Source organism: Anguilla anguilla, chromosome 8 (assembly GCF_013347855.1).
Source record: "Anguilla anguilla isolate fAngAng1 chromosome 8, fAngAng1.pri, whole genome shotgun sequence".
Taxonomy (NCBI): Eukaryota; Metazoa; Chordata; class Actinopteri; order Anguilliformes; family Anguillidae; genus Anguilla; species Anguilla anguilla.
Window position 1 is genome coordinate 11,791,713 of NC_049208.1, and position 15,217 is coordinate 11,806,929.

The 15,217-nt window shown below is 43.4% G+C and overlaps 1 protein-coding gene across 3 annotated transcripts; it reads left to right on the forward strand.

Moving 5' to 3' along the window:
- Positions 1-648: 648 nt before the first annotated feature.
- LOC118233035 (BTB/POZ domain-containing protein KCTD1-like) lies at positions 649-14,882 on the forward strand. Of its 3 annotated transcripts, none has more exons than XM_035428338.1 (5): positions 649-1,108; positions 8,901-9,079; positions 10,409-10,553; positions 12,164-12,469; positions 14,258-14,882. In XM_035428338.1, exons 2-5 carry the CDS (start codon positions 8,916-8,918, stop codon positions 14,414-14,416), a joined length of 774 nt encoding a protein of 257 aa, XP_035284229.1. In that variant the 5' UTR covers positions 649-1,108; positions 8,901-8,915; the 3' UTR covers positions 14,417-14,882. The 3 variants fall into 3 exon arrangements, with proteins under 3 accessions (XP_035284229.1, XP_035284230.1, XP_035284228.1); XM_035428339.1 differs by lacking the exon at positions 649-1,108 and adding an exon at positions 1,607-2,024; XM_035428337.1 differs by lacking the exon at positions 649-1,108 and adding an exon at positions 7,875-8,049.
- Positions 14,883-15,217: the final 335 nt, after the last annotated feature.

Consider the following 15,217-nt stretch of genomic DNA (forward strand, 5'->3'; position numbering starts at 1 on the left):
CTTAAACATTGTAAGGTTAAGATAGTCCGTCCAGGAGACAGAAACACAAACCCCATTGCCAGTCCCAATATTGGACCATGTTTACATGTTTTGCTTTATCTATGGCATATAAATAAAAATAACATTAATTTTAAGAAATATGCCTTTGTTTAAAAGACAAGCTCAATTACTTTTTTTTTCTTAAAGCAATAGAAGATTGTATAAAATGATATGATATTATGAGAACTGAAATTCAGTAAACATGATTTCATGCGATAACTGACCTTCACACAAAATTAATTTAGATGGTTTAGATGTTAGATGTTTCACTGGCACGTCACTTCCTGTGTAGTCATGGATTGACTATAGCGTAGTGTTTAGTTGATGAAACCATAAAGCAGCCCTTTTTTATAAAGAAGGGTCCATTAATAAGGTCGCCGTTAAACGAATGCACGTGCAAGGGAAATACAAGAAAACATTCCCCCAAATCATTCATCAATTTAGAACTAATGACCACAATCAACAGGTTGCACGACCTCCTTAATGTGTGTTTTGCCAGTTCCTACTTCTGAAACGGACATGAAGAGATGAATGTTTAACTAAGACACGACCAACAATCTATATAATTGTCATCATCTGCTCCCTTTCCCTCGCTGGCAAAGAAACACTCCATCCATTTGCAGAAAGCGCCTGAGGGAACGTTACATCAAAACTAATCATAACGATTAAAATCAGCTTTTCCGTGCAAGAGGAAGGCAATCCGCACACTGGAGGAAGGAGTGACTGTTAAAAGCCGGAAAATTGCTAGATCTTTTGTAATATGTATACATTTTTGGGAGGAATAAAAAAACATTCTAAATAAGGCCAATGCAGTGCCTTTGTGTTCTGTTAATTCAACTAGAGTTTTATTTTGCAGATCGGTCTAGGCTGGGTAGAGGCATGAGCTAATTGTATCCTGATCTTTGCCTTAAGGGGTTTCAAAGCCCTGGAGCAAGTATTCTCAGTATTTTGTTCTGTCTACCTAAGCCAAGCTATTGCATTTCTCTCTAGTGTTGCGAGGGAAGCAGATCGCGGGCGAAATCGGAGGAAAGGAGAGGTGAAAAATACTTGATGCTTGTCGTTGTTTCAGGTAAGAACAGCTAAATGCGTTTTGCAATTATTTGCTGAGGCTGGTAAGGCTGGGACAGTTAGCGCGCAGCCGCTTTTACGCATGTGCCACGAGAGAAGCGCCACAGTTCTAACAGAAAAAAATATTTAACCACTTCCTGGGAAATGTTGGGTGTTTTAGTCGCTGTAGCTGTCTTTAAATCCCTGTTACAGTATTCAAAAGTCGTGCATTATTCGCCTGGAATTCGCTCGCCCTTCGAACGAGAAACCATTGCGCCCTCGGTCTAAATTAACTACGGGCACGACGCTAAAGCTCCGAAAACAAACTAGTTCTTCATTTTCTTGTGTGCCTTTCCTATACACTATCATAGCGACTTTTATTTTAGGGCAGTTGCTTTGCCCTATCTTTGATTGTTCGCTACCAGTTTCGTGTCCTGTGTGTCCTAGATCTGTTAATGAAAGGCGCCATTGTGGAGTAATTTTGCCTGAGGGTTTTTTTTTTTTTTTTTTGTAATTTTGTTAGACAGGAGGCACCCATTACACGCACGTCAATGCTAAATCCATGAATCACCTCTTAGTACTTGCCGTCCCTTTGTAGAGACTCCCCGACCATTTATTTTACCTACAGAAAGTGTATTTTTATGCCCGAGAGCACGGTCCCCAGTGCCGTTTTCCTCAGGAATTACAACGACAGACCAGTCTTGCTGGACACAGAATGCGTGAGCCGAAAGTAATGGCAAAGAAACTCGTGTCTTTTCTTTTTATGTTTGAAGTTGAGCAAAATGAAACTCGCTATACATTTGAATGTTCCCTAGCAAGTCGACGTGGACGGAATTAAAGTCGTCGTTTGGTTATGGCGTGGGACTTTTATAACAGATAAACGGTGTTTGGCTAAACCTACTTCGGATCGGTTTGGATTGAGATGTCCTGAAATCAAGGCATGTTTTTAAAAAATTGTATGTTTCAGAGTAGGCTAACGACTATGTATCTTCATTATTTACAGTGATGCTGATCAACTAGCATACCAATTCATTATTCTGCTGTGTGACTGGTACGCATGTGTGACTTTCCTACACGTTTTCAATCACGTCAGCGTGATAGCTGAAATTGTACTCTACTTAATGACGCTGTGTGAACAAAGCTAAAGAGATATTCATCTCTGCGTTCCTTACTCATTTCTTATCGTTGCGAGTTCGGAGTGAGATCTAACTTTTGTCATCTGACCATTACACGGACTATTCTTCCGTGCTACTTATTTCGTTTACTTAGTTCGATGGAGTTTGCAGTGAATCTGACTGGGGTGACGGCCAGTTTTCTTTAATTGTACATTGCAAACGTAACCGCTGTCTCTGAATGGACCGCACGTTTGCTGGCTTACAGTAGCATCAGTTGGGGTTTTGGACTTGGAACCGTTGTAGGTTTTCATCCCGTGCGATAGGTGAGGCTGTTCTATTTATAGTGTCCCTGGACGAGGGTGCAATATGTGCATTTTTCCCCCCAGAGTCCCAAATCCCTGCATATGCGTGCATGCACATGCATCCTCCCTGCATCAACTTTGTAGATGTGTTCAGCTGGGAAGATGTAACCAAGCCAGAGCTCCTGAGTTGTACTTCGGTTCTGTACTTGCTGTAGAGAAGGTCGAAAGTAGAAAACCAATTCAGTGACATTGGTTGGTGATGTTGCCTAACCTGTTTGAATGAGGAACATTTTGACATAATGCCCTAAAAAAGCTGTACAGCGCATTTGATCATGGCCAATTTGAGCCCAACCTAGCTTTGGGGAGACAATCTCAAGTGTGAGAGTTGTCACCATTGCTCATGATTAAATCTGGACCCGCAATGCCTAATCTGTGGGGTTTGCTCTCTATTTGAACACCTTCACACACCAATTCAGCTGGGAGAAACACTACCTACCTTGGAGGGCAAATGTATTGATATTGTTGAGAGAAGATTGGGTGTGTGTTTAACGTAACAACACGGTGCGGAAATAACCACATTGCTTTGGACTGTAGCATTTCTAGTTGTCAGCAAAACGTTGCATTTTGTGATTGCGACTGTGGCTGAAAGTATGAAAATGCTAAGAGACTACTCTGCCTTTGTGGGAAAGCAGTGGCTGTTTGTGGAACAGTTCGAACAGCCTACGTTAGAAACCTGTGCTCCCACCTGTGCTGCCCACGGTAGCGCAGCACAGAGGAGGTGAGTTCTGTTTCTTCACAGCAGCACAGCTCTAAGTATTTTGCTCTTGAACCACACTGTTCTTTATAGCGCCCCCACCCTCCCCTCCCAAATTCACTGTAAATTCATAAGGGAGCAAATAAGCCTTCTTTCATGAGGCGCAGTCCTACACACTGTCTTTTTGTTTGTTTTTTGCTTTTACACACAAGCCAAGAAATATTTGTGGAAACATGCCCACCGTTTCTTCACATTCCCCTCAGGGATTCCCCTACTCGCTAGTGATTAAAGAATTGCATTCAAAAACTGTATGTGTCTTTTTTATCGGAAAAAAAACCCTATATCTCTGCTTTCTGGCTGCTCTTATCGCTGTGCGTACAAACCGCATACAGATGAGCAGTGGAATCTGGCGGTACCCTGAAAGGGCTGAAACTCTAACGGCAACTAATTGTGAGTTAGGTTCTGAGGCCTGGAACTTCTCCTACACGTTTTAAGGAGCGCACGCAGGCCAGTAGTATGAGTCATCTTGGGTGAAGTTTCTGCAGGGGAAATAAAAATGTAAAAAAAAAAAAAAGTCTCTTAATCATTTCTTGTTCGTTTAATGTTGGTCTAGCGCTAAGCCCAGTGAAGGCTTTACAGGATGAACTGATGGAATAAGATTAACAAGTACAGGTAACTGAGGGGTGGTTGTCCGACGTATCGGATTGTAGGATTTTGATGTCCGATGCATTTGGCTTTTGTGTGGCCACCTCATTTCATTAAATTCATTAAATTCTAGATTAATTAACAGGTTCTAATGCAGTTTATGTAAAGCACTTATTGAATTGTATTTTATGTTTAGGCTTTTTGTAGGTTTTAGATTCCGTTTATGTAAAAATCGCTTTGTGTGCTTCTCTAATTTGCCAGTGAATCTATTACAGAAACAAATTTTGATGCCTGTGCATTTATTACAGGAACTGAAAATTTGCAGCAAGTGTTCCATTATTCAGAATGGATTTTCACTTGCAAAAGCTGTACATAAATGTCTCAAGTTTATGTGTTTGGTGTTGGACGTGTCCTCTGAGCTGTCAGAAGATGTAAACTTGCGGAGATGTTCTCTCCTCACCAGACTTTGACTGGTTCTGGTAGAGGGTAGAATCGATGCCCAGGCAAGCTGCTAAGGTTGCTGTACAGAATGACGTTGCATGAAGTTATGTGTTGATCTTGGCATTAGAGTGTTTATGTATGTTTATATGTCCGTGCGTTAAAGAATATTGAGTACTGCATTTCTGCTGCAGCTGCATTAATAAAAATCAGCCTCTCTAGAAATAATGCAGATGTGCTTGGAGAGAGGATGGATAAATAGTTCTTGCGTCCCAGAAAAAAAAGTAGCTGAGGAAGTCGGTTGTAATGTAGTGGAAGAGAAAACAATTTCAATTATATTGCATTTTGGCATTTAACAATTGCTTGTGATTTACGTAAATGCATCAATAGGTCCATTGATTACATGCAGCAAATCCAGAGACTGCTGAGGGATTTTAGGGATGGAAAATCAAGTTGAGTCTGATGACTTTCAGTAGCTATTGTAATCGTTTGTGGTTGTGGTCTAAGCCTGATGACTTCTAAGACCTGTTGCAAATGTTTTTGTTGCTGAGGGTGATCGGAGATTACTCTCTGACCGTTTAAAACCACGATCGCATGGCCTTTGATGCCTGATCTAACCGTTCCAGCTCTGATTGATGTTCATCAGTGGAATGTAACCATTCAGCTGAGAACATTTTTGAGGCTCAGAAGTTTTTCCAAGTAGCCTTTGTTCCAGAAACCTAGCTGCAGATTTGTCCTGTGTGGTTGGAGAAACCATTCATATCGAGTTTCCAGTTAAATAATGTAGACAAGCTGTACTCAAAACACTTGTGTTTAATGGACCTGAGCTTGGTTTGAAATCAGCGGTTGTCTGTGTCTGCATACACACGGGCTGTAATGTTTGCGCAGTGCTTTGAGTCCTTTGAAAGTAAGATAAAGGATTGAATGCTATGCATTTGAATAACTGCAGGCGCACATGGGCAGACAGAAGAGCTAGTCTTACTTCCTGTTTCCCAGAGTGCATGCCCCAAAGTCATGGCATTGCATCTGCATTCTTACGCAACACACCAGCTTCAAGACCAGGCCCAAGCCCTCTTAGTGAAACACTGGAAGCTATCGACCAAAGGTACTAAAGGTACTACTACTCAACATTATTATTGTTGTTGTTGTTGTCATCATCTAAATGATGCATCTAATTATTTAGGAGACTTCTCTTCTTTACAAAAGTATACTTCCAGTTGTCTGCTATCTTTGTTATAGCCCTGGAATTAGTTGTAGTTGCCAACACTAAGGCAGATCATTACCCATTGATAATTCCAGCCTTTAAAGTCCAGTGTATTTTCCTGTACAATGAAGGTGGTGGGTTGGCTCAGGGATAGGGGATCCTGGATCTGCAGTTCCCAAAGATGTTTATGGATTTTTGGTAAATTACAAGCTTCTGATCATACAGTTTCATAAATTTGTTTCAAGTCTTAGTCTTAAAGCGGCACCTCATCGGTGAAATGCCAGGTACCTCCGGCACTTGCACCTGCATTCTTAAAGACTGATAAGGAATCCAGATTAGCAGTTATTGGGTTTGGACAGAGCCAAAACCAGAGTCATTTCTGGTCCTCCAAAGACCTGGGTTTCCTATCCACACGTCCGACTGTGCATTATATTTTCTTCAGTAAAGACCCTGCTTTTGTCTGTTCCTGTGCTTTTCATCTGTAACTCATTATGTAGCTGTAGAAGGAGCAGGCCATGGTCTGCCTCCGATGAATTACAGACGCAATTCATTAAAATTGGGGGGAAAATGCCTTCAGGCAGTTGGGACAAACAGTGGTGAAAGAAAAGGAACAAGCTCAGGGCCCACTAACCCTGGTCCTGGAGGGCTACAGATTGGGGTTGTTTTCATTGCTGTTCAGTGCTTAGTTGATTCATCAGAGTAGTGGATTACAGAGTTAACTCACATCACCTGGTTCCTCGGGATGAAATTGGTTGCTCATTTTAAGGTGAAACGAAGCAGACCTATGACCTTCCCCAGAATAGTAGATCTACAGTCCTACCCTAGAACTAGCTGGTATCCCAGAGGGTCAATGAGGAAGATTATGGTGCACTCAAAATGAAACTAAGAGGAAGAGGAGGTTCCCAGTGGTACTCAGTAGGCGCACACTGGACCACAGACAGCACTCTTGTCAAGATGCACAACATTCTTACTGAGGTTCCAAAACTACAATTCCAGGTTAAATCCCTCCTGTCTGGACTTCTGCTAATACGTTCCGGGTCATTTATTGTGCTTGGGCAGATTAAATAAAGCGAACATCTGGTTAAATGCATCTCTGCTTACAGATTTCGCCATCAGTGGGCTGCAGGGCCTTATAAATATGCCCTATGCAGACCAACATAAGCTGGGAAGCCTGTCTACTTTCTAATAGTACAGCAGCCTACTGCCTGGATACTCAAATATGGCTCCTGAGGAAAGAAGGTTTTCTTTTTTACCTGATCGGTAAATGATTGGTTTATGTCACCAATTGGCCAGAAATGCCACTCACCAGGTGTCTCAGGTGTAATCAGTCCCCGATTTGAGGAAAAGAATGAAAGCCAGTCTGACTTCATTATTTGGTTTCCCTTGTCTTGCTTTTACAGGACTATATTCAGAACACTCATTGGTCTCATTAACACCTGTATTTAACTGGAAATTTAATTGGACGGTTAATTAAAAGTTGTCAAGGCTAAATAGAGTTTATGAAAAATTAACCCCAGGGAATGCAGCATTACATACCCATTCCAATCACAGAAAGAGAACTCCTTTCTTGTTTGCAGTGATGACCTGGGTGTATCAAAGTGGATAGAGAATGCAAGGGTTTGTTTAGCCAATCAGATTTAAATGTTGAGAAAAAAGGATCTGCCAAATTTCGCAAAACTTTGAAATAAACTATTTGGAATTAACAAGAAATGATGAAATTGTTATTTCACAAAACACGGTTCATGAGAAAGCCAGTTAGGTCGTTTGGAAATACTTCATTTTACAGACAAAATTTGATTGTAGGACGGCCGGCATTATTTCAAAACATTTTCAGAAGTTACTGTGAGATTGAAAAAGTATTTGCACCTTCCTAATTTCCTCTTATTGCATATTTGTGACACTGAATGATTTCAGATCTTTAGACAAAATGTAATATTAGACAGTAGGAAACTGAGTAAAAACAAAACACTTTTTTAATTATGTCATTTATTTAATGAAAAAAGTTATCATACACCAACAACCCATTTATCACCAATATTTAAAAGAAGTAATTGCCCCCTTAGTTACTCAATCAACCAATTAACTGAATTTAATTGATAATAAGATTAATCTGATTGAACGCAGCTAGGCTTGATTGCAACCAGCCTTGTTGCATCTAAATCTCACTTATTTTGAACCTTACCATCACAGTGAAGTAGTCACCATAAAGTTTGGCACACTATGCCGCGATCTAAGGAAATTCCAGAAGAAATGAGAAAGAAAGTTGTTGAAATACATCAGTCTGGAAAGGGTTATACAGCAATTTCTAAGGCTCTGGGTCTCCACCGAACCACAGTGAGAGCCATCATCTTCAAATGGAGAACACTTGGAACAGTGATAAATCTTCCCAGGAGTGGCCGGCCTGCCAAAATTTATCCAAGGGTGCAACAACAACCCGTCCAAGAATTCACAAAAAGCCCTAGAAGAACATGCAAAGAACTGCAGGCCTCTCTAACCTCAGTTAAGGTCAGTGTTTATGACTCCACAATAAGAAAGAAGGGCAAAATGGGATTGATGGGAGAGAGTAGCAAGGTGGAAACCACTGATGAGCAAGAGAAACATCAATGCTCCTCTCACGTTTTAGTCAAAAGTGGAACTTTTTGGGAAACTGATTTGGTTTTGTATGTATGGATGTAAAGAAAATACAGCATTTCACAGGACATCACACTAACAGTCAGATATGGTGGTTGTAGTGTGATGGTATGGGGATGCCATTATTGAAGGAACCATGAATTGTACTCTGTACCAGATAATTCTTAAGGCGAATGTCTGCTCATCTGTCCATGAGCTGAAGCGTAATGTTGTTTTATGCAGCAAGACTAAACAAGTCCACCTCTGAATGGCTGAAAAGAAACAAAAATTTTAAAGTGGCCTGCACAGAGTCTTGACTTGAACCCGATAGAAATTCTGTGGACCTGAAACGAACAGTCCATGCTCACAACCTACCAATTTATCTGAAATAAAGCAGTGGGATATGATGTGAGACTGATATAAAATTATGGGAAGAGTTTCAGTTATTGCTGCTAAAGGTGGTGCAACCACTTATTAAGTTTAAGGGGGCAATTACTTTTTTTTAACATGGTATGAGTATTTGATAATTTTATTTAATAAATGAAATTATTTTTAAAATGTGTTTTGTGTTACCTTTGTCTAATATTACATTTTGTCTAAATATCTGAAACAATTCAGTGTGAGAAATATGCAATAACCGAGAAAATGAGGAAGGGAAATACTTTTTAATGGCACTGTACCCAGCACTGTACCACTTTGTGAACCTGTGTACAGTGATTTATGTATGTATTTTGTGTTTCATGTAGGATAACCAATCTAGCATGTCCAGGCCCATGGCAACACGATCACCTGTATCTCCACTGAGTAGCCAGGGCATCCCGACCCCTGCACAGCTCACCAAGTCCAACGCGCCTGTGCACATTGACGTGGGCGGCCATATGTATACCAGCAGCCTGGCCACGTTAACCAAGTATCCCGAATCCAGGTAAGAGTCCGGATACGGCTTCACCATTTATATTTATTCATAGTACACTCTCTCGTTTAGTATAGTATTGGATAGTACAATGTTGTAGGATTCTTACGGTTTTTGGAACGGTACCTTGTCCTTGATATACATTTTGAATCGGCATTTTTCAGTGCGTAATCGGCGAAAACGACAGGCCTGTTTCAACTTTAATGCGTCAAATAAGCAGCCAGATATGATGCGCGCGAGCCCACGGACTCGCGGAGCATGTCACGCGCTCAGGCTGTTCGCAGTGATCGCACGCGCCGAGCTGAGCTGGCGTATGAAGGAGAGCGCCCGCGGGCCGGTGGGCGGGGGCTAGCGGCGAGCTGATGCCGTAGCTCAGTGGATGTGACGGTTCCGACGTTTCGATCTCGTTAAAAGGACAGGGACACGCTACGGGGCACGAGACGCATGCTTTGTCACGTTCGGGGATGACTCCTGGAGTCCCGTGGTTCAGTTCGCTAACATTTCCTGGTATTTTAAAAGGGTTAGTCAATCTTGATGGCATGGTAGCCATCCACAGCAATGACAGGTTTTTCAGAATCTTGTGTTTTTTGTTTTGTTTTTATGGAGTCGTGTAAAAGAGTTTTCCCACGCAGCACTTATGGGAATTGAATGAGTCACTGCAGAAATGGATATTATGGTGTTGTCTTTTTTTCCAAGGAAAGACCATGTGCAGTCGACCTTGGTGGAGGTGTTTTTTTGGAAAGCTTTGTCAATCTGTGGGTTCTATTGATTGAATCAGTGGTTGCGATTATATAGTTTTAAAAAAAATGTCCTTCCCAAACAGGATTCTCACAACACACACACAGTATCATGTTAAGCAGAATGACAACGACACCTGCAAAAAATAAAAATGGAATGGACGATTACAAAGAATAAAATCAGCAAAGTATGAATGATTTATTTTTGTTAATCTGTCAGATGTCCCAGCAGCATTAAAACAAAGTATCCAGGGCAGGGCCATCTGGATGGGTGGATCCTTATAGCCCGGGTTCCCTTAAGCAATGCCCCAGGCTGGCATCTTGCCCCAACAGCCCATTACCAGATGGCACTGACCACTTTATCAGGTCATCCCCATTATTCCTATGCTTTGTCTCTGTCTTACATGTCAATCACAGTCCCGTGTAAATCACATAAAATACAATTCGTGCGCACAGCCGCATAAATGCTGTATCCTGTATAATATAAAACACAATCCCGTAAAAAGGGAAGACCAGAGTTTCAGCTAAACATAGTAAAAAAAGAAGTAAATATGCTCACTCCTAAAGGGATATTTTCTGATTCTGTGTCTATCCCCGCACACAGAATTGGTCGGCTCTTCGATGGCACAGAGCCCATCGTCCTGGACAGCCTCAAACAGCACTACTTCATCGACAGGGACGGCCACATGTTCCGGTACATTCTCAATTTCCTCAGGACCTCCAAACTCCTCATTCCTGACGATTTCAAGGTCAGTCCAAAATCTCCCCCGGCGCTCTCCGACAGCCGTCGGGCCAGCTCTGGTTATGTCTCTGTATGAGTGTGTGTTCCCTGTTAGGCATACGTGGGCTAAGAGGGTGTGGGGTGGGTGTAATGTAGGACAGGGGAAATGGGAAGTGGGGTGGTAGTGGGAGAGGCTAAATTTAAATTTAAATTTAACACCGGGGGTAATTCACTCGGTAACGGTCCTCTACATACAGACCAGAATAGTATATGAATCCCCCATTAAGGGGGGGGATGGGGTGGGTTAAAAATCAGCATTCTTCAGAATTATTCATTGGAAAAAAAAAAGGGACCCCTCATGGCTGCTGGGTGGCTCATCCATTTATGGCACTGATCCAGTGTCCCCTTGGTCCTGTATCAAATCCCCGTTGGCTGTAGTGCCCAATGGTTGGTGGCACAGCCATGTCGCTTCATAAGCAAGCGTTCTACATTGGCCAGTACGATGCCCGTGACCTGCATGGCAGTGTCTCAGGGGAGAGCCGTACCTCTCTGAACTCTCCTGAATCAATGCGATGAGGCTAGTTTACGAATAACATCTGGGCTTTCCTAATCGGGAGAGAAAGGGAAAACATCCTCTGCATGTACTTGCAGCTCCAAAGTGTCATCCCCCCCATAGAAAGGTAATATTATAACAGTGTGTCTTCAGACACAAGAACCAAACTACAAAGAATATATTGATTCCTGTGCATGCAATGATATATCCATATCATTATCTATTGGGCAGTGGATTTAGAATGTAGTGTGTGTATATATACTTTGCAAATGTATTCTTTGGATTCCGGGTTCTATATTCTGGAATGTATATCTTATTAACGGTTGTGATTTAATGGCTCGGTGCCTTAATTGTGTTTTAATGTGTCGGGCCCAAGGATTAGTGTGACCGTGGCAACGGCGATAATCGGATCCAATCATTGCCGGGAAGCCGGTTCTCCTACCGCGCGCGCTCTTATATCAGGCATATGTATGCAGTTCGTGAGTCCGAAGGTGGTAATTTCACTCTTAATTATCAGTGTGCCCTGGGGGAGCGCGAATGACCGCATGAGCTGATTGGCTACTCTCCGAGGGACTGATAATGCAGAACTGCTTCAGCAAAGGAGCCATTTTGTAAAGGAACGGGGATATATGAATATGAAGTTCGTAACCTAAGAAAATCATATGGAATTGCCATTTTGTAATTGAAGAAATCGGTTTTTAGGCAAATTTTTATCCTCTCCTGTCTGTGCGACCTAATTGACTACAGCCAGTTATACAAGGATATGCATATATCTAGAAAGGGCCAGTGTGGGTGCACACATTTGATTCTACTAATCAAGGTGCTTAGAAAAGACTCTAGTGGTTGATTAGTAGAATCGGGTGTGGCCCTTTCTGGGTAAGACTTGGAACCCCAGCTCTAAAGCATGAAAAGCACATAATTAAGAAAAATTGTTAAAATTCTGGGATTGCAGTTGAGGTTGGAATGAAAACCAACATACACAGTGGTCCCCCAGGACTGAATCTGAGAACCACTGACATACAGGACATGTTTGAGTGTATAAAGGTGTCATGATGTGGTACCGGTCTCTCTGCTGCCCCCTGCAGGACTACAGCCAGCTGTACGAGGAGGCGCGGTACTACCAGCTGCAGCCCATGCAGGCGGAGCTGGAGCGCTGGCGGCAGGACCGGGAGCTGGGCCGGACGTCGCGGCCGTGCGAGTGCCTGGTGGTGCGCGTGGCGCCCGACCTGGGCGAGCGCATCACGCTCAGCGGCGACAAGGCCCTCATCGAGGACATCTTCCCCGAGATCGGCGACGTCATGTGCAACTCGGTCAACTCCGGCTGGAACCACGACTCCACCCACGTCATCCGCTTCCCGCTCAACGGCTACTGCCACCTCAACTCCGTACAGGTGAGACGGGCCGCCACCGCACACCTGCCGTCGGCTGCAACCCCTCCCCCGTTATCTCTGCCCTGTTTATTTCAAATCTTTTAACCGCCTATTCGTCAGCTTACAGTGATATATATATATATATATATATAAGCATATTTAGATTATTCAGTTTAATGAAATTATGACAAATTAAAGATTCAGTGGGATTTACGATTCAAGAGGTGTGAAGCTATTTGTGCTCTTTTTTCAGAATGCTCAATGGTCATTTTACTGCCCCTTTGCCCCCTAGTGGTAATAACCAGTACTGGTGTTCGCTGCTGCGGGAGCCAAGCCATCAGTCAGTTAAGATAAGATCAGAGAAGATAACACTTCATTAATCCCCAGGGGGGGGGAATTTGGGTGTTACAGCAGCAGAGAGTGAATACAAAAGAAGCAGAGTATACATAGTATACATACATTACTGAGAGAGAGAAGGGAGAGAGGAAATAATGGAAGAGTGAGACAGAAAGAGAGAGAGAGAGAGCAATGGAGAGAGATGATGTTGCTGCTTTATTATTATTGCCAGATTTGTTTTTTGGGAGGTCTCATCTTTTAAATTCCATGTTGTGCTTTCACTCCATCTTCTGGCACTGTAGGAAAAGATAATAAAAGACAGTCATATTGCACAGCGCCCTGAAACAGCCCCTCCTGCACACGGTGTGTTCCTCTCGTATTCATACTCCCCTCTGGACTCGCTCCCTTCTGGGGCTGGCCTTGAAGCTCGTCTCGAGCGGTCATCCCCAGACCGCACCCCTCGCACCCCAAAACAGCCACTTGGGTGCACAGCGTGTCTCTGCTGTTCTGTTACTCCAGCACAGATGCATGCTGGGCCTCTCTCTCCCTCTCCCTCTCCCTCTCTCTCTCTCTCTCTCTCTCTCTCTCTCTCTCTCCCTCTCTCTCTCTCTCCCTCTCTCGCGCTCTCTCTCTCTCTCTCTCTCTCTCTCTCTCTCTCTCTCTCTCTCGGAGCTTGGAAGGAGCAGGCAGGGACGTGCTGTACCGAGTCCTGCCGTAATCCTGCTAGGTTATTAAAACCCGCTGCCGCCGGGCCACTGTAGCTGCACTAATGGAGAGGAGATGGAGATCGCCGGGGGGGGGGGGAGAGGGGGGGTGCAGATCTTTGTAGTTTGGCACGTGGTATGGCCGCCGAAGGCCGCCGCGCTCCTGAGAATGCCAACAGTGCCACGGATTACCCACAATGCACCCCGGGGGCTCTCTAATGGAATGTGATCTCCAGGCCCCCCGGTGATGTCTGCGAATGTCTACAAGGCAGCAGCGTTTGGCTGTCGTGTGCGCATGCTGGGGCCCTGCTGCACAGCTTCTCGGGGTTTATTAGGGAGAGGGAAAGCAGTCTGAACAGAAATGCTGCACTCCATAACTTTTTTTCTCAGTCTATCTCTCAGTCCTCCCTGCCAGCTTTCATATCCATTAGTTATTAACATGAAGTCCTGCTAATTAAAATTTTCATAATATGGCACTGAAAAAAAAAAAAAATTGGATATGCAAATTAACTTTGCATTTTTGGTGTATTCTGGGTTGATTTCTCAGACCTCAGTCTGAGACCCTATGCTGTTCTGGTGAAGGGCAGTGTGCGGTTGCTGTAGCAGCACTGTGCTCTTCTGTATGCTGTGGTTATAATGGTGTTTGCTCACGAGTCACTGTGCGTTCACTGTAACGACGCTACGTAGCACCGCGTGCGGTCGCCATAGCAACACCGCGTCGACGTGTGCGCGGTAGTCATGACGACACGGCGCTCCCTGTGTCCCGCAGGTCCTGGAGAGGCTGCAGCAGCGCGGGTTCGAGATCGTGGGCTCCTGCGGAGGGGGCGTAGACTCCTCCCAGTTCAGCGAGTACGTCCTGAGGAGAGAGGTCAGGCGGGGACAGCGCTGTCCCTCTGTCATCAGGATAAAGCAGGAGCAGCTGGACTAGGGGCGGGGCCTGCCCCCTGTCCCACAACCTACGGACATTTCGGAAGCAGCCGGAACTTGGCGGCAAACGTCAGGATATGTTTTTTTTTTTTTTTCGTTTAGTTTGTTTTATGTTTTGAAAATGAAGAACGACTGAACTTTCAAAAGAAGTTTTTTTTTTCCTCCTGTCAGAACACAAAAAAAAGCATGTCACGAATCCTCAGGAGTCCTGTGATTGACAGCCAGTTGAAAAAAATTCCCTTCCCTCTCCCAGCGATTAGACCTGCTTGCAGGTTCCTAGATGAGAAGTTTGTTTTAAAACTTTGATATGTCAGATCACACCTTCTTTCCACATGTACAGCAGGCTATCACACTTCAGTCACACTTGACACGAGTCCCGTGTCTCTGTCTACCTGCTACTCGAGTGGATTCCATGGACTGTGCATGATGTTCAGAAGTAAAAGTGGGTTTGACACGTGCTGGAATTTTCATATGGTTTGCTTTTTGTAAATGCAAGATCTGTGAGATCATAATGTCCTAAATTAGCAGATAATTCTGAGCAGGGAGCTGGTACAGGTGGTTCTGATACATTTGAAATTTCATAATTAAAAGGATAAAAAAAGCTTGAAAAATGTGATGTTTTATTCTGGCTGAAAAGAATGGGTAGAGTTTAAGTGCTAGCAGAAATTGAATTTGAATTGCATGACCGGAATTTCTGTTTCACTATTTGAAATTGAATGTCATGGTTTGAAATTGGATGTGGTCTAAACAGCATTCCATTTTCACTTTAAATTTTAAAGATTAAAAATTCAATTCGCTTTCA

Coding starts and splice junctions, on each gene's coding strand:
- LOC118233035 (XM_035428338.1), top strand. CDS start 8,916: ATGTCCAGGCCCATGGCAACACGATCACCTGTATCTCCACTGAGTAGC. Junction 9,080..10,408: donor ACCAAGTATCCCGAATCCAG/GTAAGAGTCCGG, acceptor CCCCGCACACAG/AATTGGTCGGCTCTTCGATG. Junction 12,470..14,257: donor GCCACCTCAACTCCGTACAG/GTGAGACGGGCC, acceptor TGTGTCCCGCAG/GTCCTGGAGAGGCTGCAGCA.